At 40.9% G+C, this 24692-nt stretch overlaps 1 protein-coding gene across 5 annotated transcripts in view; it reads left to right on the forward strand.

Annotated features, from left to right (window-relative positions):
• MEIS2 (Meis homeobox 2) overlaps positions 1 to 24692 on the forward strand; it is a 225975-nt gene that overhangs the window by 66255 nt on the left and 135028 nt on the right. For all 5 annotated transcript variants that reach the window (XM_068965916.1, XM_068965915.1, XM_068965917.1 and 2 more), the window contains exon 8: positions 1429 to 1574. In XM_068965916.1, the coding sequence (XP_068822017.1) occupies positions 1429 to 1574 (146 nt within the window). The remainder of the gene's footprint in view (positions 1 to 1428; positions 1575 to 24692) is intronic.

The raw sequence follows: 24692 nt of genomic DNA on the forward strand, positions 1-24692 counted from the left end.
TAGGGAAGCCCACAGAGCAGACAGTCGGGACAGGTTAGAAGGCAAGGGGCCCATGGCAGGATGTCCCCAGTGTGGCCCAGTCCAGGAGGAGGGAGCTGGCCTGGGGAGGAGCTGGTGGATCTATAGCATTCCCGGGGAAGCTGCGGAGCGTCTAGCTCAGGCTACATTGAGCGCAGAGTTTATTGTTTTAGGCTTTCTTGGACAAGGTTTTTACTTAGCATGGGATTTATGGCATTTACTGCTAATGAATGTCTATTCTTAAATTACAAAAACCCCCATCTCAGCGCAATTCCCAGATGTTCTTCCAGGACCCTGGCTTCTTAAACACCAGCAGGGAGCATAAACTCTCCACTTCTCTGTTTTCCTCTTTCGTGTGGCTCCAGGCTAATGATGTGCAAGGAAAACACAGCCATCTATAAAGCCCCAGTGCTGTCCCCGTATTCTTCATTTATTTTGCATTTGATTATGCCACAAGTCGGATCTTGTTTCTTTCCTTTTTTTAAAGTTATTAGTTCAAATATTAATGTAGGGATATGGCATATATTGCTCCTCTTGATTGATGCCTTCCCAAAAACAGGAAGACGTGCTCGTATGAATTTTAAGAAAGTAGGGGTCCTGCAATGCCTTGCCAGAAGAGTTTTTCAGATACATAATTTAGATGCCCTCCAGGCAGGCTTTCAAGGCATTTTTGCCGGAGGGCAAGAAAAAATAACTATGACTGTTAAAAGTAAATGATTTTTGCTAATGCACAATTAATGCCAGAGAAAAGCACAGAAGAGAAAGATGTTGATAGAAACTTCTGATTAAGTGAGCACCCTACCTTGATGTGCATCTTTTTTGTTTTTTAATGATAATGATCAGTGGTGCAGAGAGCTAAAAGTTTTCATGTCACGCGGATGCTGAGTCCAGGGTCATCTGAGGAGTATGTGAATGTGCGTGCTTGGGAGGTGACAGTTCTAGGAGGGGCTGAGCAGGCAGTGTGTTATGTGCAATGAACAGTGACACAGTTACTGTCACCTATGCAGGCAGCCTAGAATATATAGACTACAGAACATTTAACTTGATTACCCTACAGTATGTGTTCACTCTGGGCATGGGGATGCATTTTCACCGAATGGGTTTTCTGATGGCGGTTTTCCCACATTGGATTCCATAATTGACGAAGAGCTACTGCACTGTGTCAAGAGCACAATTATAATTGAATTAATGATATGGGAGAGTGTGAGACACACAAAATTAACATTTGAAGAGGCCTGGTTTAATTTTGTCTTTTACATATTTGTGTCTCCAATTATACTTTAATGAAAGAGAATATACCCGCTTAATGGATTTCTTTCAACAAGCTTAGCTGAGCTCATCATTAGCTGCTTATTGTTGTTGGCACCCTTTCTATGTTTTCTCTAATGTATTTTCATTTCTTTCTACTAGGGGATGGTTTAGACAACAGTGTAGCTTCACCTGGCACAGGTGACGATGATGATCCAGACAAGGACAAAAAACGTCAGAAGAAAAGAGGCATTTTCCCCAAAGTAGCAACAAATATCATGAGAGCATGGCTCTTCCAGCATCTCACAGTAAGTCAAGATGAAAGAGAAAAATAAGTTTTGTTGTTTTGCCTTCTCCTAGCACATTAGATGGGCTCATACAGATTTTTTTTTTTTTAAATAAGGTGCCTATTTTCCCTTTCTTGAAATCTGATGCCTAACAGGGCAGTTGAGGTTTTTACCAATTCTCACCACCCAAAGAGCACCCTGTAGAAAGGAGGAGTTTTTATTTCCACAGGTCAGGAATGGACCGTATTCAAAATGATTTAGAGATCTAAAAAGTCTATATTAAGTAAATGTGTTGTTTATGCAAAAAGGTATGAGAGCAACTTCAGATAATACAACTGCTACCAAGGGAAATGGCTGTGAGAAGCTCATGAATCCATAAATGTTGCCAATTACACTTAACGAAAGCCATCTTCTTAGGAGGCAAAAAAAAAAAGCACCTTGCCACATGTATGTCCAAGTGCTTGGTATCAGGGGCAGCTCTAATTGCTGAAGCAGCTTGCAACATGTCACGTGTTTATATGACAACCACAGAAGGGTTATAGGTGCTATAATGCCTTTGTTTCTAAGGTAGAGATCAAAGACTTTTTTTTAGCGGTTCAAGTCCATTATGTTATAAGCCGATTCCATTCACTTATGGGGAGAGATCAACAATGTGCAACATTTTCCAAGTAACAGTTTATTTTCCTGTTTGCAATCGGTTTTATGTGTCATTTTATATATATATATATATACCATTGACTGAGACCCTCAAGACCAAAAAATTACAATATATTTTTGCAGAGGAACTACATGCTTGCATTTTAGTCTTCATTTGAAACTTCTGGGAAAATAGTAAAGATGTCAGAGGCTGTTTCTTGCTATAAGATTGTTTTCAGGCCATTCTATTTAGGCTGCAGCTTAAAAATAGAGTAGCACATTGAAAGCTGAAGGTCTTTGATTATCCAACTTGTGGGTTGCCATGCTGAATGACATTAGTTACAGTGTCATGAGTCCAGGACAAGGTTCCACGTTTATTTATGGCGGTGGCTGCTGAGCGACTCTTCCAGCAGGGCTCCAAAGGGCGAGGGGTGGGGCGCAGCAGGGAGGGCAACATGATAGATTCACATTCCTAAATCGGCCATTTTGATGTAAGGACATTAGTAGCAAACTAAGGTGTATCGATCTGGCCGGTGGTGTCAGGATTAGCTGGGAGTACCAACGAGGCTGCCGTGGCAGTGGTTATTCTTGCCTTGCAGCTATGGCCACTTCAAAGGTCAGGGCCCTGCACTGACTGGGCTCAGAGGAATTAGACCGAACATGCCGTCTCTGGGCTGATTACTTAACCAAAGACAAAATAATGAGTCCTAAGCAAATACTGACTAATTGAAAGGGCTGTAAATCCATTACATATTGGTCAGGGATAATCAGGAGTATTTAATCACTTTTATCTATTCAAGAGCACTGAAGCTGCAACAGCAAAGCCCTGAACCTTGCCATGTGGTTATTATTCTCATCATTATCAAAATTACTTCACAGCTGTTCTTTGCTACATCACCTCAGCTGGAGATTTACTAACCTGTAAAATGTTTTTAATTTGGAAGTCGAATGAGTGCGAGGGGAGGGGTTTCTCATTTTTAACTGAAGGTTTGTTTGGTTAGAGTAGCAAGTAAGAAAGGCAGGGTGGGGCGAGTAGATGGCAGGGAACTGCCTTCTCCCACCAGCTCACCTGTTTGATTTCCTCCCTGTGTCTCCCTGCGTGCTCAGCTTCGTTGGTTGAAAGTAGAGAGTTCAACAATTACTTTTCAAGCAAACATCCCCATGTATTTTCAGCCCCTTAGTCAAAAAAAAACCAACATCATAGAACAGCAGAATCGTAGAGAATGCAGCTGCTTTGTTTACAAACCAGGAAGCTCAGACCCACAAAAGGAAGTGATTGGCTCAAGGTCCAGCTGCGATCAGGACCCAAGCCTTCCTTGACCCCAACTCAGTGCCCTTTCTACACATTATGATGACTTTGCTAGAATCATGATCACCATGAACAGTTGCATATCAACCTTACAACCTCTGCCATCAAAATGCTCAGCGTCAAAGGGAGGAAATAGGAGAAGCAAAGTGCTGTTTGCTTCACTTATTTTTAAAAGTTGCCTGCTCCTGCAACCTTTCCAAATAGAGAAGACTTACTCTACACTTCTCTGTTAAAGCCAACTCTCTCCTTTACCACCTGGGTCTGTGCCTTGAATATTCCTCTAAGTATCCAGAGCTTGTGGGACCTCTTGCTTGGCCAGTTGGTGTCTTACCTCACTGGCCACCTCCCTGTCATCCTGGGTTGAACCCACTGTGCACCCTGACTGCAGGCGAGGAATTGTGCAGACCCGTTGATTCCTGGGTGCTCCTTGTGGCTGTACTATTCACTCAGCACTATGTACTATGCATCTTCTCCCCACCCCGAGGGTGCTTTCATCTAGATAAATATGCACGAGGCTTTGTGCAGAATTCTCTGTCCAGCTGAAAATTTTAATTAATGCCTGTCCTTATGATGGGGAGAGAAGACTCAAAGAACCTGAGCCGGAGAGTTGGGAACTGACATTTTGAGTTCAGCTTTCCGGAGTCCTGGCTGAACCTCAGTTGAGTCCATTAAGTTCTCTGGACCTGCCTTTTCTCCATTTTTCAGGATCTGCACGTTGCAGGCTGCTTTTCCGCACTCGTGTGTTGGTTACACTCAGAGCATGGCTCTGCCCCAGGTTCCCTGGTCATCCTCTCCTCTCAGGACCCCGCTTCCTTTTTATTTTTCATTAAGGGCTTTGTTCTCCTCCCCAGAACCTTCTTTTACACCATGCCCCTTTATTACTTTCTCCACTGGCTTTGTCTGTCCATCTCTCTCTCTGCTCTTCTCCCTAGCCTTTCCTGCACCTTCCTTGTATGTAAGGAAATTCTCCTCAGCTTTCCCTTTGACAACATCTTCCCTCTTTATCCCAGCATCACCCCAGCTGCAGGGAAGAGGTTCAGTAACTTGATGAGGATGGTTCTGTAAAACTTTTACTTTCCAATCTTTAATGAGCTGAAAGATTTACTCAGCTATAATTCTGAGCGCAGAAACCAAGAATAGAGCCCCCTAACTAGCGACATGTTAATTTAGACCCCTTTTCTTATGCACTAACAGGCATGAGGAAGTCCTTGGAAATAGAGATGCCCCACTATATTTTTCTGTCATTTAATTAATTTCAACTTTCAAAGTGAAATGTTGGCTCTAGCTCACTGAAAATAGATGTAGTCTAAATTATTATTTCATGTAAATTTCTTTACAAGTGCATGATTCAATGTGCATTCCTTCATTATTAGTCTCTTTAACATTATTTCAAACTGGTTTGTTCCCCTTTGTGCAGTATGACCTGCTCTTGTATTACAATAATCCCCGATGTACCCTTTTTTCTTTCTTTTTTAAAAAAAGAAGCTAATTGAATTATCTCATTATTTTAATTTGTTAAGCAAATGTATTTTGGATCTCAGGATGTGTTCTTAAAGAAGGGGGTTGCTGAGGCTTTGCCCCCTGAATGGGCCATTGGCCCATTTTGACATTCATGCATTCATTAACTAGCAGAACATAAAAGAACTCTGGTTGTATTTTTTTTTTTCCAAACACCCAACCAGCATGGAGCAACTTTTCCCAATAAGCCACAGGGGTCTCTCTACATATGTTCTCAACTGCAAGCTATTGTCACCTATTCTGAATACCTCAAAAGGCCCAGAGAAAAAAGAACCCCACCTCAACAAAGGCCAACTGTAGCAATTGTTAAGTCTTAGTCTCAATATGACAAAAATCATTAACCTTCAGTTTTCTTGGAAGAACAAGTTCCACTACAACTGTAACAGTTAAAACACTCTCTCAAATTCCTATGCACCGCCAGCTTTAGGGGAGGAGGTAATAAACTCACAGCTAATCGATGATATTGAGGAAAATATTTAAACTAAATCCAAGGTGGCCGTAATAAACCAAACTCTCTGATGAATTGAGGAATTTCCATATTGAGTTAAGCACTTTAAACTTGCTTAGTCTGAAGTTAAATAATTAGTTTCTAGTTTCTAACTACCAATTTCCAGAATGTCCTTTAAATATCACAGTGATTTTAAGGAAATAAATCCACATATTTAAATCCTCACCGTAATTTTAAGGAAATAAATCCAAGTAAATACTTTTCAGAAATTCAACCAGCGAAATGTGTCGTATGTTACTCTTACCCCCTCTGTTATTGGTGGACTGCTCTGCCTTGCTTCTCAGACTAAGAAATCTAGTGAAGATGGAGGAAAGAATCTGTTGGAATGTATGTGCTTTCCCTGGAAAGTACCCAATGGCAAAAAATCGTAGGGAAATCCTAGGGAAGTATATTCTTTTCCCTAACACATGGAGATTATGATATCATAAAAGTAAGCCTGCCATTACAACTGTTTTTATTTGACTTCAAAGATAGTTAAAGAAAGAAACAGCAAGAAATAATACGCGGGCTGACGGTTTATTCTTAACCATGAAAAACTCCTCCACGCCAAGAAGCCCTTAGTGTACTCAATTAGGCTCTCAGGCACCTCCACTTGCCACCTTCAAGAGCTCCCCTAGTTGTGCTGCAAAGAATATATTTGATCATGGAATGAAAACAGGAAGTGCTCACACACAAAGACACCACTTGCTCATACCCGTTTCTGACTACAGTTTTTCTTATTTGAAAACATAGGGATAAAGCTCACCCTTAGCGGATGTGGGACTTTTTTCAAAGCTATGTGTACAGAATCAGAAGTAAATTTATTTCAAAGTGATACAATATCCTGCAGCCTCCTGGAAACTGCAGGTTCTAAAAACTCTGCCCTTTGTTCATGGAAAAATGCTTAGCCTCTTGCCATGTCTCTGCTGGTAAAGGAACCGGAATGAAGCCTGTCTCTCAGGTGTTCACTGGTTTCACTCCCTGCCTATTAGAGTTCGTTTCATGGGATTTTGTGAAGGTCTGTTTTGAGTAATGAAAATGTGATTTAAAATATATTGTTTCACAGAGACAGTGAACCCAAATTATGAATAAATACAGTTCCATGTTACATAGAGAAAGATATCTCTTCTTTAGTGAATTCAAGACCATATCACAGTCAATCTAGTCATCTCAAATTTTTTATTGTATGTGTGTATACAGACACACACACACAGAGAAGAGAGAATGAGAGAGAGAGGAAGGCAAGACTATTTTGCCCTTTAATGGTTTCTCTTCATTTTATATAGATTCAAATAGTTTCTTTTCTCAAGGAGGTTAAGAGGTTTCTTTTCTCATGTCAAGGTTAAGTGCACAAGGTCTGAAATCTGCAGCAGTAGATTTTTGATCTTGAGCACTGAGGTCTCTGGACTTCACTTTCCATATCTATGGAATGGGGATAATTTTAGAACCAACTCAGTAGGGTTGTTACAGGCATTAAATGAGACAATGTAAACTATTCGGCTTCGTGCCTGGGTATATAATGGAAAGCAATCGGTATATAATGGAAAACAGCTATAATTTCATCTTTTAATTTGGTTGAATAGCTACCAGGAGACTTTGACCAGTAGAACTGGGCAACCAAAATGATCACATACCTTCCTGGGACTCTGTGAGATGGAGAGACTGACTTTGCCAAACAAGTCAGCAGGAGATAACATAGTCTAATTTCTGCCTTCTAGAGTCATGTAAATGTCAGATAGGGCTTCCCAGGCAGTGCTAGTGGTAAAGAAACCGTCAGCCATTGCAGGAGATGCAGGTTTGATCCCTGGGGCAAGAAGATCTCCTGGAGGAGGGTATGGCAACCCATTCCAGTATTCTTGCCTGGAGAATCTTATGGACAGAGGCGCCTGATGGGTTTATAGTACAAGGGGTCACAAAAGAGTCAGAAATGACTGAAGCGACTTAGCACACAGGCACGCAAACATCAGATGGCTGTTCAGTGATTCTAGATGCTCTCATCAGAGAGTCTAGGTGCCCACAGAAAGCCAAAGCATCCTGGTGAGTCTTCTAGGATGGAGTGGGAGGTAGAGAAGAAAATGGCTGTGGAGTAGTTTCATAATGCCTCCGTCAGAGCCTCCTTTTTGTAGAGAACCTCCCCTTCCCATAAGGGTCCCAGTACATGAACAGAATCTAGTCTCTGCTTCCTTGGAGCATTCAAGTCTAGGCTGTTTGAGAGACAGCACAGTGTGGGTTTGTAAAAAGGGTCACTGGATGTGAAATTTTAGGCTTAGGTTTCTGCTCTGTAATCTTGGGTGAGTGATTCAACCTCTGAACCTATTTCCAAACCTATGAAATGAAGAGTAGACATGTGCTCTACTTAGCTGGTTGCGGGGCTGTGAGGCTCAGATGATGTGCCAGTTTGTAAACTGTAATGTGTGGCACAGACGTCAAGTGCTTTGGCTTTTGGCTGTGTGCTTGGGACTCCTGCCGCTTAAGGTCTCTGGTACCTCACGAAATCACCACAGGTCATAGATGTGGTGTTGCCTTCTCCACCCCAGTTTCTCCACTTGTCCATTTCCACAAGCGTATCCATGGAGACACTGTGATAATGTCCATCGTTAGACATCTTTTTAAGGGCCTCGAATGGTTAATTGAATCAGTATTTCAGGGATATTAGCTATTTCTACTTGGAAATTAGTGCCCTCATGATTCTGAGATCCATCTACTTTAATACTAATTGCTATCGGCTAACGTAATACCAAATAGAAAACGTTGGCCTTACTTACACAGTGAAAGATGGCCTTTCTCGAGTTCAGGGATACAGATGTGCACGGAATATGAGTGAGGCTCATGGGCTGAGACATGCCTGTGAGGAGACGCCTGTGCAGAACACACAGCTGAAAAACACCAACAGAAAGAGCCTCCCGCAAACACGCAGCCGAGGGAGGCCGCCCATGGCCTCAGCCTTTGCATTGTTTTCCTGCTTGCCGGGAGAAAACATCTGTGAATTATTTGAATGGAACCTTATACTGGAGATCGTCTGAATTGGTGTCATCTCTGTTTAATTTCAGGAAATGATGTCACAATGCATTAAATAACAATACTGGGTGATTTATTTTCCCGTGGACATGCTGTCCTAAGCATTCCTCTTCTCTTGCAATGTTTCCAATTAACTGTAAGCTTGAGTGTTCTTCCTATTTCATAATGATTTTGAGGGGTGGGGGGCGGGAGATTGGGGTGGGAAGAGAGGTAATTTCAGAGGTTGCAGAGGTTCAGAGCTAATGGCACATCCATCATGTTCTTATTGGGACAGAAGGGTACTGAACATCAGGGCTGTGATCACCACTGGCAAGCTACCATAGCGCTGGTTTTCAAGAATGTCTAAAAAAGGAAGCCTGAACATTCTGCTCCTAACTGTCCAAAGAGTCACCGGATGATTTTAATAGTGACCTGCATACTGTAGCTTCTGCCTTTATCAAAGTTTCCATGCACTCCCTTCTTTAGTAAAGAATAGAGGACATAAGTCAGTTCTGTGTGCCATCTGTCGTCGTTTTTACAATTTCTCAAATTAAAGAGACAGGCTAAAAATTTAATGTTATGTTGAATCCTAGAAACTCCTCTAGAAGAAATGAAATTGCAACTAAATTTACTTTGTGTCTCTTGAGGGGAAAAGAAACAACAAATGGGGTTGTGTCATAACCTTTTACTTGTAGTCCCAGTCTGGTATTTAGAATTGGATTATGAGGGGTTCTGCATGTGAAAACCTGATGTGTTTGGGATTCAGCAGCCTTTGTCCACATTATGAATAACTTTGAGATAAAGTCCCCAGTACAGTGGCAGCAGCAATGGCCTTTCATGGGATGATGAGATGTGTAGTCTCTTCAATGTAAAAATTGGTCAAGACATTTCAAAGTTTATCAGGAGGCTCAAGAGGGAGGCGGAGAAGGCAATGGCACCCCACTCTAGTACTCTTGCCTGGAAAATCCCGTGGATGGAGGAGCCCATGGATGGAAGAGCTGCAGTCTGTGGGGTCGCTAAGAGTCGAACACGACTGAGCGGCTTCACTTTCACTTTGCACTCTCATGCATTGAAGGAAATGGCAATCCACTCCAGTGTTCTTGCCTGGAGAATCCCAGGGACAGGGAAGCCTAATGGGCTGCTGTCTATGGGGTTGCATAGAGTTGGACACGACTGAAGCGACTTAGCAGCAGCAGCAGCAAGAGGGAGGGGATATATATATATATATATATATATGCATATAGCTGATTCCCTGGTGGCTGAGACAGTAAAGAATCTGTCTGCAATGCTGGAAACCCAGGTTTGATCCCTGGGTCAGAAAGACCCGTTGGGGAAGGGAATGGCAATCCACTTCAGTATTCTTGCCTGGAGATTTCCATGGATAGAGCAGCCTGGTGGGCTATACAGTCCATAGGGTCTCAAACAGTCAGACATGACTGAGTGATTAACACTTTCACTTTTCACTTTCGTAGCTGTTCACTTTGTGTTGTACAGCAGAAACTAACACAACATTGCAAAGCAATATACCCCAATAATAAAAAACAAAAAAGTATATCAGACCATCCCGTTTATCTCAGCTGAGATACACTTACAAAATTAAGTCCCAGGTTATGAGTTATGAGCTGAGAGACACATTTAAAAAAATAAGTAACTGAGAGAGATTGAAGAATGAAATGCTTATTAAATTACCATCAAAAAGAGACTAAAATAATGATTAGCTCAAAGTTTAGCATCTAATTTCATAAAATATCACTCAAGTATAATTGTTTAAAAATACGTTAAAGAATTCAAGGAAATGGAGAATTGAGGACCCTTGAATAAAAGAAAATAGGCATGTGCATATCTGAATATTCAGCTATTTAAAAACTCCAAGAATAGAATGCTATTAAATGCTGTTTAGTGAAACCCGTGAATATTCATTCATTCAGATCATAGAGAAAATTTCCATTTCTTCATTCCACATGACCACAGTTTGCAAGTGTATTCTGTGGAGAGGTGGAGCAGTTGGGAATTAAAGTCCAGTTTGACTAGGTTGTGAGAGCACTCAGTTTGTTGCAGGATAGGGTCAGAAAGTGACCTTAACATTCAGAATTCATTTTGATTTTAGAGACTGTTACTGCACAGATTTCAGAGGACTCCTGGAAATGCCCTGCGTTCTCCATGCTGTAGTCTGTTTTTGCAATTTGAAACAGATTATGAAGTGCAAAGATGATATCCAGCCCCACTGCTCCCGTTAAGAAATAGTGACTTGAGTAGGAAGCATTAGGTTGGTTGAATGGAATTTGCCATGTTACATTGACATGCTGCCTGCCACTTTCTAAATTGATTGGCAGCAGTTGTTTACAGTATGTAATCACTGGCACCCTTTAAAGGTGTATTATCCTCTTAAAACATAATAGTAATGCCATTTTCATGCTTTTACATTTGCTATTCATATTTTGAACTGCCAAGTCCCAAATCTGCCAGAACTAATTTGTTTTTATCTAATAGTGGATAAGTTGTCAAGTCACAATATAATGGCAGATAATTTTTCTTAAACTATAGTTTTACTTCTTGGTTGTAATAGATAACATGAATACTGTTGACTCTGTCTTGATTGTCCACAGAAAGAAAATGCAACTCAAGAGATTATTATTGTGGAATTCTGTGATGACAAGAAATAAAGAGAATATTATTCTGAGCATTATAGGAAATTAACATGAGCCACTAATCAACCCTCTTTAACCACCCTGCCCCTCAATTTACTGGCACCTGATTTGCCTAACACAGCCAGATAATGGCTGGAGATCTACCCTTGTCAATTCCAGTGCCAAACCTTGTTGCTACTCTTAATTGTAATACTTGACTTATCAGATTATAACTTTCTAGACATATTTACTTCTTGCATCATTCCTCTATATTCACAAGTATTCCAGAATTAATTTTGACTTGGGACTATCTGGTAATTCCATTACTAATAATTTAGAAACAACTCTGGTCATCTGACAGTTGTAAAATGGCTTATTTCTTACCCTGGGACACCTGGTGTGACCCTGTCATAAGCCAACAATAAACAACCCAAGTGTACTGGGGGTGTGCTGCACTAGTGTTTCAAAAAAAAGAAGGCTTTAATCAAACAGAAGAAGTGAAAGCTGGATTATTCCCTGTAGATTGGTGACATGTTGGAACTCTCTATTAAAGCAGCTTTATTTTTTCCCCATGGTGAAAAGTTACAGATTCCATTTCAGTGTTTCCAGGATACCTGCAGGTAGCTCATGAGTCGTTACACTTGTTTTAAATCCGGCCCCACAGTGAATTAAAAGAAAAAGTGGTAAGACTACGTGGGCCATATGAGATCATTATTAGTCAATTATAAGCTCAGTTTAGTTCTTGCATTAGTTTCTAGGAAACCATACGTTTAGATCCATGTGGCAAAAATCCCACCAATTACTCGATAGCACTTTGATGAAGACCTCTCTTATTGCTTAATCCTGAAGCTTTTATGTTTGCTTATGAACTACTTAAGTGATAATCAAATATGACCATGTGGAAAAGCATCAGTTTTTAATATGACCTTTGGTAGTAGATTTGGGCTCCAAAATCACTAAAGATGGTGATTGCAGCCATGAAATTAAAAGACGCTTACTCCTTGGAAGGAAAGTTATGACCAACCTAGAGAGCATATTCAAAAGCAGAGACATTACTTTGCCAACAAAGGTCCGTCTAGTCAAGGCTATGGTTTTTTCAGTGGTCATGTATGGATGTGAGAGTTGGATGATAAAGAAAGCTGAGCGCTGAAGAATCGATGCTTTTGAACTGTGATGTTGGAGAAGACTCCTGAGAGTCCCTTGGACTGCAAGGAGATTCAGCCAGTCCATTCTAAAGGAGATCAGTCCTGGGTGTTCATTGGAAGGACTGATGCTGAAGCTGAAACTCCAGTACTTTGGCCACCTCATGCAAAGAGTTGATTCATTGGAAAAGACTCTGATGCTGGGAGGGGGCAGGAGGAGAAGGGGATGACAGAGGATGAGATGGCTGGATGGCATCACTGACTTGATGGACATGAGTTTGGGTAAACTCCGGGAGTTGGTGATGGACAGGGAGGTCTGGCGTGCTGCAATTCATGGGGTCGCAAAGAGTTGGACACAACTGAGCGACTGAACTGAACTGAACTTGGGACTAGCCTGGAAATCCTTTCAAAAGAGTTCAGACTTTTTCCCCCTAGAGCAAGTTTAAAGAAAAGTGTGATTTAATTCTCTTTAGTTCTTACATGCTTATATTCATTCTCTTGTCAGTGTCTACCCCGAATATCCCCTTCCTTATTTGAAATACATATAATCTGTTAAATAGAAAAAGGCTGCTTTCCTGAATTCTCCTGAATTTATTGTTGGGCATGATTGGAGCAGATAATGGAAATGTGTTGAATCCATTACCAAATCAGTGTTTTTCCTGCCTTTAGATAATGAGGATGATCTGTTAATTCTTGTGTTCTACAAAAACAAACAAACATTTGGGGTCAGGGAGAAAGAAATTCCTCCTGTTTAGAAGACTATATAAATATACCGGTGTGTGTGCTTAGTCACTCAGTCGTGTCTGACTCTTTGTGACCCCGTGGACTGTAGCCCACCAGGACCGTGTGTCTATGGGGATTCTCCAGGCAAGAATACTGGAGTGAGTTGCATTGCCCTCCTCCAGGGGATCTTCCCAACCCAGGGATAGAAGCCAGGTCTCCCCCACTATGGGAGGATTCTTTACCATCTAAGCCATCAGGGAAGACCAGCAGGGGGTAGATTTCAGGACAATTGGAAGTTACTTAGCCAGCCTCTTTGTTCAACTCAACCTTTTGCTTTCTGAGTTATCTTGGGCAAGTCAGTTAATTTTCTGAGTGCTGGTTTTCTCATCTTGTTTTGCGGGTTAGCTGAAGTTAGAAATAGCTCTTTGAAAAAAAGCAGAATACTCTGCAAGTAGAAAATATTCTTCATGAATGTTTTCATATAACCCACTGAAATAATTTCTCCATCCTAGCTCCTGAACTTGCATACAGGTGAAACACTCTTCAAAGAATAATACTCTACTCATTTCAAAACCTAAGTCTGTTTTGGAATGAGGATCGAATCCTACAGTTAGCAAGATACGTCCAAGGAAAAGGGCAAAAGATCTCATGCACCATTTGTACTGTGGCATAGTGTTAGTGACACCGTGAGTCAAAGTAACTTTTGAAATGGCATAAACTCAAAGTTAGGAAAAAGAACAAGATGACAGCAAACACTTCACAATAAACTTATTCCTACTTGAGTTGTTAGCTTTGGGACCAGCTCCTTGGAGGTTTAGACATCCTGTTCTTTATTCATAAACTTTTCATCCCAAGAATTAATGGGTTCACCATCTTGCCACTTTTCATCTAGGTCAAGCTGGTTGGGTGAGTAGTTTTACATCTCTAAAATGGCAATCTCATAGGCCCACTCTAAAGAGGTAGAATCCTGTGAGAGACACAGAATTATCTCATTGCAGCCAGAGAATAGTGGGATTATTATTTTTTGAATATTGTTTCAAGCTGGGTGCTAAAATCAGGCTACATTTGATTGCACATTCAGAGATTTGTGGATGCAATAGTTCTTAAGACAGACTCCTTTGGCTGAAGCATACAATATGTAGGGGAGAAGGTGAGAGGAGTTTAGAAAGATATACCGAGGCCTGAGGTAAGCCAGATACCTGGATGAGGGACCTCTTTGAGGGTTAGAAATGATGGGATTGCATCAAAACCATGACATTGTTTAAAGGGAGGAAGAGGGCTTCCTTGGTGGCTCAGCAGTAAAGAATCCACCTGAAATGCAGGAGACATAGGTTCGATCCCTGGGCTGGGGAGATTCCCTGGAGGAGGGCATAGCAACCCACTCCAGGATTCTTGCCTGGAGAATCTCATGGACTAAGCCTGCTGAGCTACAGTCCACAGGGTCACAAAGGATCGAACACACCTGAAGTGACAGAGCACAGTCACACAAGGGAGGAGAAAAGTGTAGAGGGGGGGATTTGAGGATAGAATCTTTTTTAAAAACTACATTTAAAGGGAGGAAGAGAGAAAGTAATGAACAAAGATAAAGAAGTCAGACTGGTGTACAAGCATAATCATATCATGTGAAGAAAGGAGTTTCAAAGTAGAGGAAGTAGATTCTGTAGAAAGATCAAGGACAATGATATTAACTAAAAATAAGCCTTTGGATTTGGCAGTTGGGAGTCATGGTCTGTCTTTGAATTCCACCAACTAAGGGGTGAACAGGCAAAACTGGAAGGGAACAGAGGAGGAACAGGGGATAGATAGTGCGTGGAGGTGTCTGTTTATCAGCAGAGGTGAGTCAGGTGAATCAGATGTTGAGTCAGCAGTGGGAGGGGATCCCAGGGAGAGATACTGAGGTGCAGGTGTTGGGGAATGCGGTTGGGTGTGAAGAGAATGACGATGGATAATCCAAGGTTTAAGAAGAGGAAGCCAATGAAGGTAGAGTTGAAACACAGGTATAGGAGACAGACACATTTGTAAAGTGTAGGAAGGAAGCTAAGTGAGTTCAGAAAAGAGCTTCTCTGGCTGGATGAGTAGGAATTGTGAAAGGTGTGATCCAGAGAGAATTAGGAAGAGAGAGCAGTGCGGCCTCGGAGCAAATAGAAACACGCTGGCGTGGACCTGCTCCACCTCAGTGCAGCCTTTTCCAGGCAGAGCTCAGGAACCCAGGAGCATGAGGACAAAATGAGACAGTAGGAAAAACCTAAGCTGGGATTCATAGCATGAGTGAAAGGGACAGTTTTACTTAGAGAATTCTCTAAATGACTAGTAATTCAAAATTCCTACGAGATATTCTTTCCTTGGATCGTGACTGAAAAAAGGATTTTATGGTTCATCTGAGTAATGAAACAAGGAAAGTCAAAATATTTTTGGAAAGGAAAAATGAGGAAGGTCATTTTAAAAATCTAATAACATTGAGTGTTATTAAAGTAGATTATAAAGCTACAAGGTGTTGCACTGGCTAACACAATAGGCAGAATGATCATTTGAACAAAATAAGCATACACAGTTTAATCCAAACATATGGAGATATTTATTAATTTTGAGGGCATCATTTTAGATCAATTGAGAAAAAAAAGAACAATTCAATAAATGATTTTTGGTTAATGCTTTAACTGTTTTTGAAAAAAATAATCAGTACTCTCCATCAAAATAAGTTGCCCATTTAAGAATTCTTTGAAGTAGATTTAACTATTTTTATTTCCTTTATTTAGTGAAATTCTTAAAGAGCATAAAAGCAAAGAAATTATAAAGAAAAGTGTGAATTATTAAACAAAAGTAAAAATTAATAACTTTTGAATGTCAAGAAAAAAACACAAAATAAAGGCAAACATTAAACTGGCAAGAATATGTACATCATATAACAGACAGAGTGTCCTTAATAGATATGGTGTATAAATAAATAAGAAAAAAAAAGTGCAGTACATAAAAAGGCATAGATGAGTAGGTTTATTCACAAACGAAGAAATACAGGTGGCCAATAGGCATTAGAATAATTAGGACCAAATCAGTTTTCAAATCAGCAAGAAAATATTATTTTTTTCTATAAATTTTTTAAAAAGTCTTTAAAAAATTAGTGTTTAGCACTTTTCAGAGTAGAAGGAAATATTTGACTTAATAATGACTATAAATATTGGCTTATTCTCTCTGGAATTTAAACTGGTAATGTGTATGACTAATTGTATTCTTATCCTTTGATCCAATAATTAATTAGTTTTTAGAAGTTTATGATAAAGAAGTAATAAATAATACAAAAATTAAGGAGAACTGAGTATAAAGACATTATGAAAAAACATTGCAGAGTCCATAATATTCCATCATGAAATATTGTAGAATATTATGTAATCATTAAAAATTATATTCTCAAAAATATTTTGAGATATGTAAAAATCTCTCAATATTCTTCCAGGTAAAATAAAACAGATAAGGCAATATGCATGATACAATTATAGTTTTAGAAAAAAAATATTTGGGATCATAGTCTTTGAAGAACAAATAAAAATGGGAACAGTGATTGTCTTTGAGTAGTGAAATCTGGCTGACCTTTTTTACTTTTTTCTTTATACTTATCCATATGGTCTAAATTGTCTGTAAAATGTATATTGTGTTTATAATACAAGACAATAAATTTTATTTTAATAAAGAGACATGCTGGGTAGAGGGCTAATAAAGTGTGCTGGTACATTGGGAACATAGGAAGCCCACTGAGAAGCTGCAAGTCCAAATGAAGATTAAGAGGGAGAACAGAGAAGCAGGGGAAGAGCATTTGCAGGCCTGTGGTCCTGAAAAGGCAGCATCTCTGCTTGACAGAATCTAGAGCTGGGAAAGTAAAGATGGATGACATTGGAATTAACAGAGGCAAAATATTAGAAAAGTCTTGGTCATTATATTAATACCTTCAAAAGTAGAAGCAAGAAGTGGGGTCAGAGGGAAAGAGGAATATTCTAGTGTTTACAGAAACCACTGGGGAAGGTGGAGGTGGCTTAGAGGAGCATCATTGCCCACAGCAGAGGAGAGGCCTGGTGGCAGATGGCTGTGAACACCATGAGAAAAGTGGATAGAGAGTCTCAGGTCAGGGGCTGAGAGCAGGGATCGAGAGCACAAAAGGGAAAAGTTAACAGTCTGGCCTCTCTTCCCAGACTCCAGAGGGACTGGTAAGGAGGGAAAACGGGACTTCTGTGAGAGAGTGTCTTAGTTCAGGCTGCAGAAACTAATACCACAGATGAGGGGGCTTAAACACCAGAAATTTATTTTCTCACAGTTCTGCAGCCTTAAAGCACAAGATTGGATGCTGGCAGCATGGGTGTCTGGTGAGAGCTCTCTCTTTGGGTTGCAAATGGCTGCCTTCTTATTTCGTCCTCACATGGCCTTTCATAGTTTTGTGTGGAAAGAGAGTTCTTCCTCTTCCTATAAGACCACCAGTCCTATGAGGTTAGGACCCCACCCTTATGACCTCATTTAACCTAAATTACCTTCTCAAATCCCAGTCTTCAAATGTGATCACAGTGGCAGCGAGGGCTTCAGCATATGAATTTCGTGGGAACACAGTTCAGTCCACGACTGAGAGTTTTTAGGGGAACAGTGTTTCAGGACAAACCCAAGTTGTATAAAGTCAAGGATATGGAAGTTACATTTGTGGGAAAGATTAAAGTTATTTTTAGTCCCGGACACAGCAGGTGAGGTCGAGGGCAGAGGAGCCGGTGGTTAACTTAGGATGTGGCGAGACAAAACAAAGGACCAGATGGCCAGGAGCGGTGCCTTGAGGGGTGGCAGGCCTGGCTTAGAAAGCTTGAAGTAGAGAAACCAAGACAGTGATTCCTGCAGTTTCCCCAAAGCACCTGGATGGAGGAGGAAAAGAGCAAGCAAGGAGGGTGCGGGGACAGCTGCTCAGTCGGCTAAAGGAAGCCACAGACTGGGTGCCTATTTTGATCAGCCTCGAGGTTTGTTTGATCTAGCTGTTTTTCCTTAGAGTTCAGTTTTTACATACGCTTCAGCACCCAACCAGCTTGTGTATTTTCAGGATTTGTATCCCCCCTACCCCCCAGCTTTCTCTCCTTCAGTGTTTAGGTCAGGGAGGGGAGGGATGGGGGCTGGGGGCCCTGGGTCGGGGGGAACCAAGGTCTGTGAGCAGGTTCCCTCCCTGGCTGGTCAGGCTGTGCTCCTGACCCTTCCCGGGGACCTGTGATTAATACGCGCTTTGTAGCGGAGACTTGGCAAACCCCATGCTCCCCAGGACTCGATTCATAATTCACAGTGAGCAGGAGGAGCGGAGTCTTTGTGGTGGCTTGTTTGCTCTCTGCCACACAGAAAGCAGTGCATTCTGACCTTCACTGTTATCTAATCAGGAAGTAGACCGTCCTGGCGTGTGGTTGCGTCCTCCTAGGGCTCTCTACAACTGTAAATTATGTTCCAGCTCCCCGGATCTGGGGCACACCACACTTTACATTACTATTGTGTATCTTAAAATAAACAGCGTCGCAAGCTGTTTATTTTGGTGTTACTATGTATGCAATTTTAAAACAGTGGTTACTTAAACAAATGTCTCTGTTCCCACAGCACTTGAAAGCCAGTGTTTGCTCCTGTGGTTTTAGGTTTTGTCACTTCTGTTTGGATTATATCTGAAATCCCTGCTGTGAGCGATCGGAATGCCCCTGGCAGCACCTAAGACAGGACCTGTTGTTGGGCCCTGCCTCTCACCCTGTGCAGCCGCCTCCCCTCCCCAGCACGCACACCCCCTCCCTACTCTGTAATGCCCTGTTGTTTTCTCCATGCGGTGCTCACTTATCCCCATGAGTCATCTAAAAGTCCTTTACTTTAAGTTCATGGATGCTGACCAGTTTAACTGAATAAGTGGTACTTGTGATGATTCTGTAACAAAATACTGCTCGCAGATATTCACGTAAAATCATTAGTGTGCTGTAGATAGAGTGCTTATTCCATTGACACAGCTGGGACACAATGAATGAGAAGGAGGCAGTGGACAAAGTGGACGTGAAGTTTGGACAGTGACTTCCCCGGTGGTCTTGGGTCCTTCTGCCTCCACTGCATGCAGGAGTGAAGTAGGGAGGGCCAGTGTCTTAGCACAGACAAGACTTGTGGGCAGGATTTCGGGTGGACTCACAAGAGGCCACTTACTAGTGCTCCTTTTTTGGACGAATTATTCAACATCTCTAAGTTCTTCATCTGTAAAATAGGTAGAATTGTCTGGGTGGGGGCGGGGAACAGATGAAATAGACTGAGTGAAATAGTTTATCTCAGTGGCCCAAACTAAGTACTGGTACTCAATATTTAGTCTTTCTCTTCTTCCTTCACCCCTTACACCAGGATATGAATTATAGCTGAGAGTGGTCTGGGTATTGTCCCCTTGGCGTAAACCTGCCGTTAATGTGGGATCCTAAGTGGCTGATCTGGCCTGCTGGGTGATGCTTGGAATCATCATTATCCTGAAGCTGCTTAACCATCGTAGATGGGGTCACAGCACTCTAGACTTCCTTCTCCATTCTCTGACCTGTTTTTAAGGAAAGAATTGTGGAATGATTTCAAGTTCTGTACAATGTGTGTCTTACTCCCTGCCATTGGTGGAGGAGTATCTAAATAAATACCTAAAAGTAAATTATAATCATCTTTCCATCTTGATGACATACATTTCTTCTGTGGTACTGGTACATGGTGAGGAAACTTTTTGGATAGATTTATTGGTTAGTGGATAGATGGATGAAAAGCCTGTGGATTCTGGGGTATTTCAAGAAGTCTAAATTCTAGTTGTATGATGTATTGCCTTTTATATTCAGACTAAAATAGTCTGGATAAGTATAATGTTATTCTCATAATTTGATTGTATTAATGAAATAAGATTTTTTGTACATATAGTTATTATCTATGTTTTCTGTAAAAACCAACAATACTTGGAAAAATTTAGATTTTAAGCCTGTTTTATTGAAATCATATACAATAATAATGGTTAGATAGCATCAGCAACTCAATGGACACAAATCTGAGCAAACTCCAGGAGATAGTGAAGGACAGAGAAGCCTGGTTTGCTGCAGTCCATGGGGTCACAAAGAATCAGGCACAACTTAGCTACTGAACAACAGCAGCAATATGGCTAAAATACTGATTAGGTGATGTGTCTTATTGGCTAAATAAGCACATTTTTCTCTTGTCTAAAGTGCATATACAAGACACTATGCTGTGAAGAAGTGAAAAAAAAAATTTGATTCTTTTAGATACAGGCTAGATCCAGTAATTGTTTTTCATTGTTCTCTCTGAGTCCATGAACATTACCCTGCAAGATAGATTTGAGTGTGTAGATTATTCTACTCCAAATATAAAGAACATACTCAGTGATCATAGAGAGATCGAAAGTTGGATAAGGCTTCAATGTCTATTATTAGCTGAATTGCCTTGGCCAAGATATTTAACCTTTCAATAGCTTCAGTTTCTTCCTTGGTCAAATGATGATAATAATGCCTCCTCCTTGGATTTTCAGGATTCAGAAAGAAGGTAATGCATGGGCAAAGCATTTACCACATGGTCTGCATTAAATACTGGGGAAGGTTAGTTCTTATCATTATGTTGGCCCTTTAAAGGGGAAACATATTTTTTTAATTTTCATAATTATTTTGAAGGTGAAATAATTTGAAAATTCTCAGTGTTGTTGGTTCACCTCTGTCCTCAACCCTGTAGAATCCCATTTCCCCAGAAAGAACTGACCACAAACACGTAAGATGGGTGTGGGATAAAAATAAATGGGGAATAATGTCAGACTGTAACTAGGCAATCTCCATTTTCACTCTTCAGGGTTAGGAGGACATCTTACCTTCATCCATTCTATGGCTGGCCAGCCGTATGAAATAACCTAGTTAGTGGTATTTTTTTTTTTTTAGTCTGCTTGTGCTCTGCTGAGTGTCGTGTCCGACTCTTGCGACCCCACGGACTATAGCCTGCCACGCTCCTCTGTCCATGGGATTTTTCAGGCGAGAATACTGGACTGGATTGCCATTTCCTTCTCCAGGGTTTAGTCTGCTTACTCCCTTCCTAATAATTAGATCTAGTCTGGCAAGCTTTCTGTATATGTTAATTCTCTCTGGTTTTGGCCACCTCCAACTCCTGTGCCATGCTCTGTTTGATTGGCTCGACTGCATTTCTATTCATTACTTTATTCTCCTATGTGTCACTTATATCTGAATTCAGATAATTGTATTATTACCTATATAATTATTAGTCTGCATCATTGAAAACAGCTCAAAATTCATATTATGAAGAGAATAAAGGAGAAGGCACTTTTTTTGCCCCGATAACATTAGATGGCATAGTGACAACTGTGTGTTTGTTAAAAAGCAGTTAGCACAAATTAGAAATACTTCACAACAGATGTGTTTTGTGAAAGGATATGCTAAAAAATTAAACAGAGAATACTTTCCGGTTATAATTTTAGAAAAATATTGTGCAATGAAGCAAATTTACAATTCATTTAAAATCAACCTTTTTATAGAGTGTGTGCCTTCACGATAAAATTTTGACAATTCTGCAATTTGTTTCAGTGTTTCATTGAGGGGGTGGAAATCCATCTGCCGGTTATTTTGGGGGACACCATTACATCAATAAAATGATTCCAAAGTTGTACACAGACTTCATTTTAAATTAATGTGTAGCTGTTTTAAGCATAACTGACTTAGTAAAAGGTAAAAGTTTTTATTATATGCGTAATAGTAGAAATTTCTTTTTTCTTTCTGTCAAACACAATCCGAGAATACTGTACTCTCCAGGAACATTTTTGGGCCCTGGGTTCTTACAGACGTGTCTTCTTTTTACTTCACTGACCCTATTTTCAGCTGCTGGAGGAGCATTTTTTTGTTTCTTAAGTTGCTACCGTTGATACAGTTGCTATTAATCACTGTCTGCCATGTTGTGACGTAGGTTCTAATAACATCCCATTGAGTGGCTCTTGCAAGCTGGAGGCTTACCAACCCAGCACTGGCCTTTGATATTCGACTCACACCAGGAAAAAGAAAATGTAGAGTTAAAAAAAAAACTGCCAATAGAAAAAAGAACAAAAACTGGAGAAAACAAGAGTGAAATCAAAAACAGATAGCTTTCTGTGAGCAGCTTCGTTTGCCTCGGGAGCGGCGAAGCTATAAATCTCAGTAGCGTTGTTTGAAAACTGAACACGAGGCTGCTAAATTTATCATTCATTCTTTGTTGTTTCTGGGAGGGTAGCAGCTCGGTGACTGGGCTAACTTTGGCCCCTGTCCCCTATCAATAACATTTCATTTTTCTCAAAATAAAATCAAAATCAGTCTTTTGCTGGATCAAAGGATACTGGAGGATTTGACCAATTGTAGGGCAAAGAAGGAGGAAAGGAAGACTGGCTTGGATTCATCCATGTGTTATGTAACTGAGATTGCCTGCAACTCCTGAATGTGGGGCTGGGGTGCTTTTCTTTCATGGAAGAAGGAAAGGGTATATGCATTTCCTGCTGTATACTTTAACAAATTTAAATCCATGAGTAAAATTGAAAGAGCACAGAGAAAGAAAGTTCACTGCTATGAGCAAATCTGGAGCCTGATGAAGCTGCAAAATCCTCTCCTTTTGTTTGCACGAGTGTTCTATGTTGCACTGCACAGGGGGAGAAAAAGGTAGAAAGCAAGCCTGCTACAGATGTGACTAGCTATGAATATTCATGAGGGCCGGTGCTCCTCCTCTCCTACAGCATCCAGGCCTTGCTGATCTCCCTCCTGCACAGCTCACAGATGCTCCCCCTGCTACTTCCTCCTCTTCCCCCACCTCACATCTGCCCTCCCTGACCAACCCTTGAACAAGACTGCAGTTTATTTCTATCACAGCCTGGCATGATACAGTGATCAGTGGCCTTAGAAGTGTGTGTGTGTGTGTGTGTGTGTGTGTGAATATACCCTTGCATCAAAACAAAGGAGGGGGGAGAAAAATGTAATTATCCACAGTTTTACGAATCCAACTCTCCTTAATGTTCATTATTTAAACCAGCAGCAATTACAAGTTCAAAGGGGTTTAGAGGGCCAGCAACCCGCATAATCACTGCCAAATTAAGCGGGACTCATTCGTCACAGGAGAGTACCCCCTGAGCAGTGAATCATGCATGCCGTGACAGGCTCTGATTTACATAAAGCAGAAATCTGTGCCCGCTGGGGCTGCACTTACTTCATCTCGGTAGTCCCGTGGTATGTGATTTTTTTTTTTTTTTTTTGGTGTTAGGAAGCTGCTCCGACTTCATACTTGGCAGAGCATTCCACTAGATGTTGACAATAGTTACTTTAGTGTGGACTTGTATTCAAATAACAGTTTGGCCATGATGCAAGTAAAATTCTCATTCTTGAAAAGAAAAGAAATTATTCCCTGAAAGTTTCTGAATTAGGTACTTTCGTGGTTCAGAGGAACCAGAGTTTTGGATCAGTTGTGTTTCCTTTTATCCCAGTCTGTTTAGGTCTGTGGTTAAAATTGGTGATCCTGATGAGGAAGCAAAGCCACTTGGATCCCAGACCTAAGCAGGCTTAAGGGATAATCCGTTCCCCATCCTAAAGGAATTGAGAAATGTTTTTCCCCGGCCCCCACCAGGGTCCTTTCCTGGCTGGTGTTGGGTGTTACCTAATGATGGTGGAGGTCCTTCATTGAAGAAACCAGTTCCTTGAAGCTGGGCTTTTTGTTACCAAACTTAAGAGGGTTTCCAATTGGATAGTTCAGGAAACCTGCTTGAGAGCTGTCATCAGCCTTTGAAATCTCTTGGGTCTAAATAATAAAAATTCCAGAATTGAGTTCAAGTGAAAATGCATTAGTTTCAGGATAATGATGAAAGAGGACACAATAATATTTGTAGCTTTCTGTTTCTGCTTACTTGGATGTTCTCTCTTGTTCTTTAGGCAAAGTCTCATACTCAGTTGTCACTTGTTTTCCCTGATTTGGAGAGAACTTATCTTTCCACCTGTGGCTGAATCATCTTGGTATTATGTCTCTCTCACACACACACACACACACACACACACACACACACACATTATCTCTTCCTCTTTTCTCAGATATTGAGCTGCATCCACACTTAGGATTTCAAGTGTCTGGGATTTGAGAATTAGGTTGGCAATTTTAGAGATTACCTACACTTATATTTCTGTGCTGGCTTTGAAGTGCAGATAATGGTCTTGTGGTTTTGTCTCTTGTAGTTGGGTCTACACTACACTTATATCAAAGCAGTGTGGTTTAAAAGTTCTTTGAAGCAGATCACAGTGGTTTTTGAAGCGGTGTGACAAAATGGATGCACATCATCCTCAAACAGGCTTCCTGGTGCCCTGCCGGAGGGGCCTCTCCACCTCCACCACACAAAGACGCAAGGAGTTTCACCTTGCACCCCAGCCTCTGCAAAGTTTGTTTTCCCTGGGTTCATTTCTGTATTCTCCTCCCTAAAAATCTTCACGAAGTGAAGTTAACGGATATACTGTAAGGCAGTGTGTTTATAGTGGGAAGAAGGGTAAATTAGAATCTAGTTAAACCACCCTGTATTAGCCAGGTTAAATGGGCAAGTCACTTCTCTAAACTCATCTGTGAAAAGGAGATACTTGTTTCTCTCCTAACACATAAATTGTGGTAAGGAATGGTCGTTGTTGTTATTTCTGTTTGATGGCCAAAGTT

The sequence above is a fragment of the Capricornis sumatraensis genome, chromosome 2 (assembly GCF_032405125.1).
Source record: "Capricornis sumatraensis isolate serow.1 chromosome 2, serow.2, whole genome shotgun sequence".
Taxonomy (NCBI): Eukaryota; Metazoa; Chordata; class Mammalia; order Artiodactyla; family Bovidae; genus Capricornis; species Capricornis sumatraensis.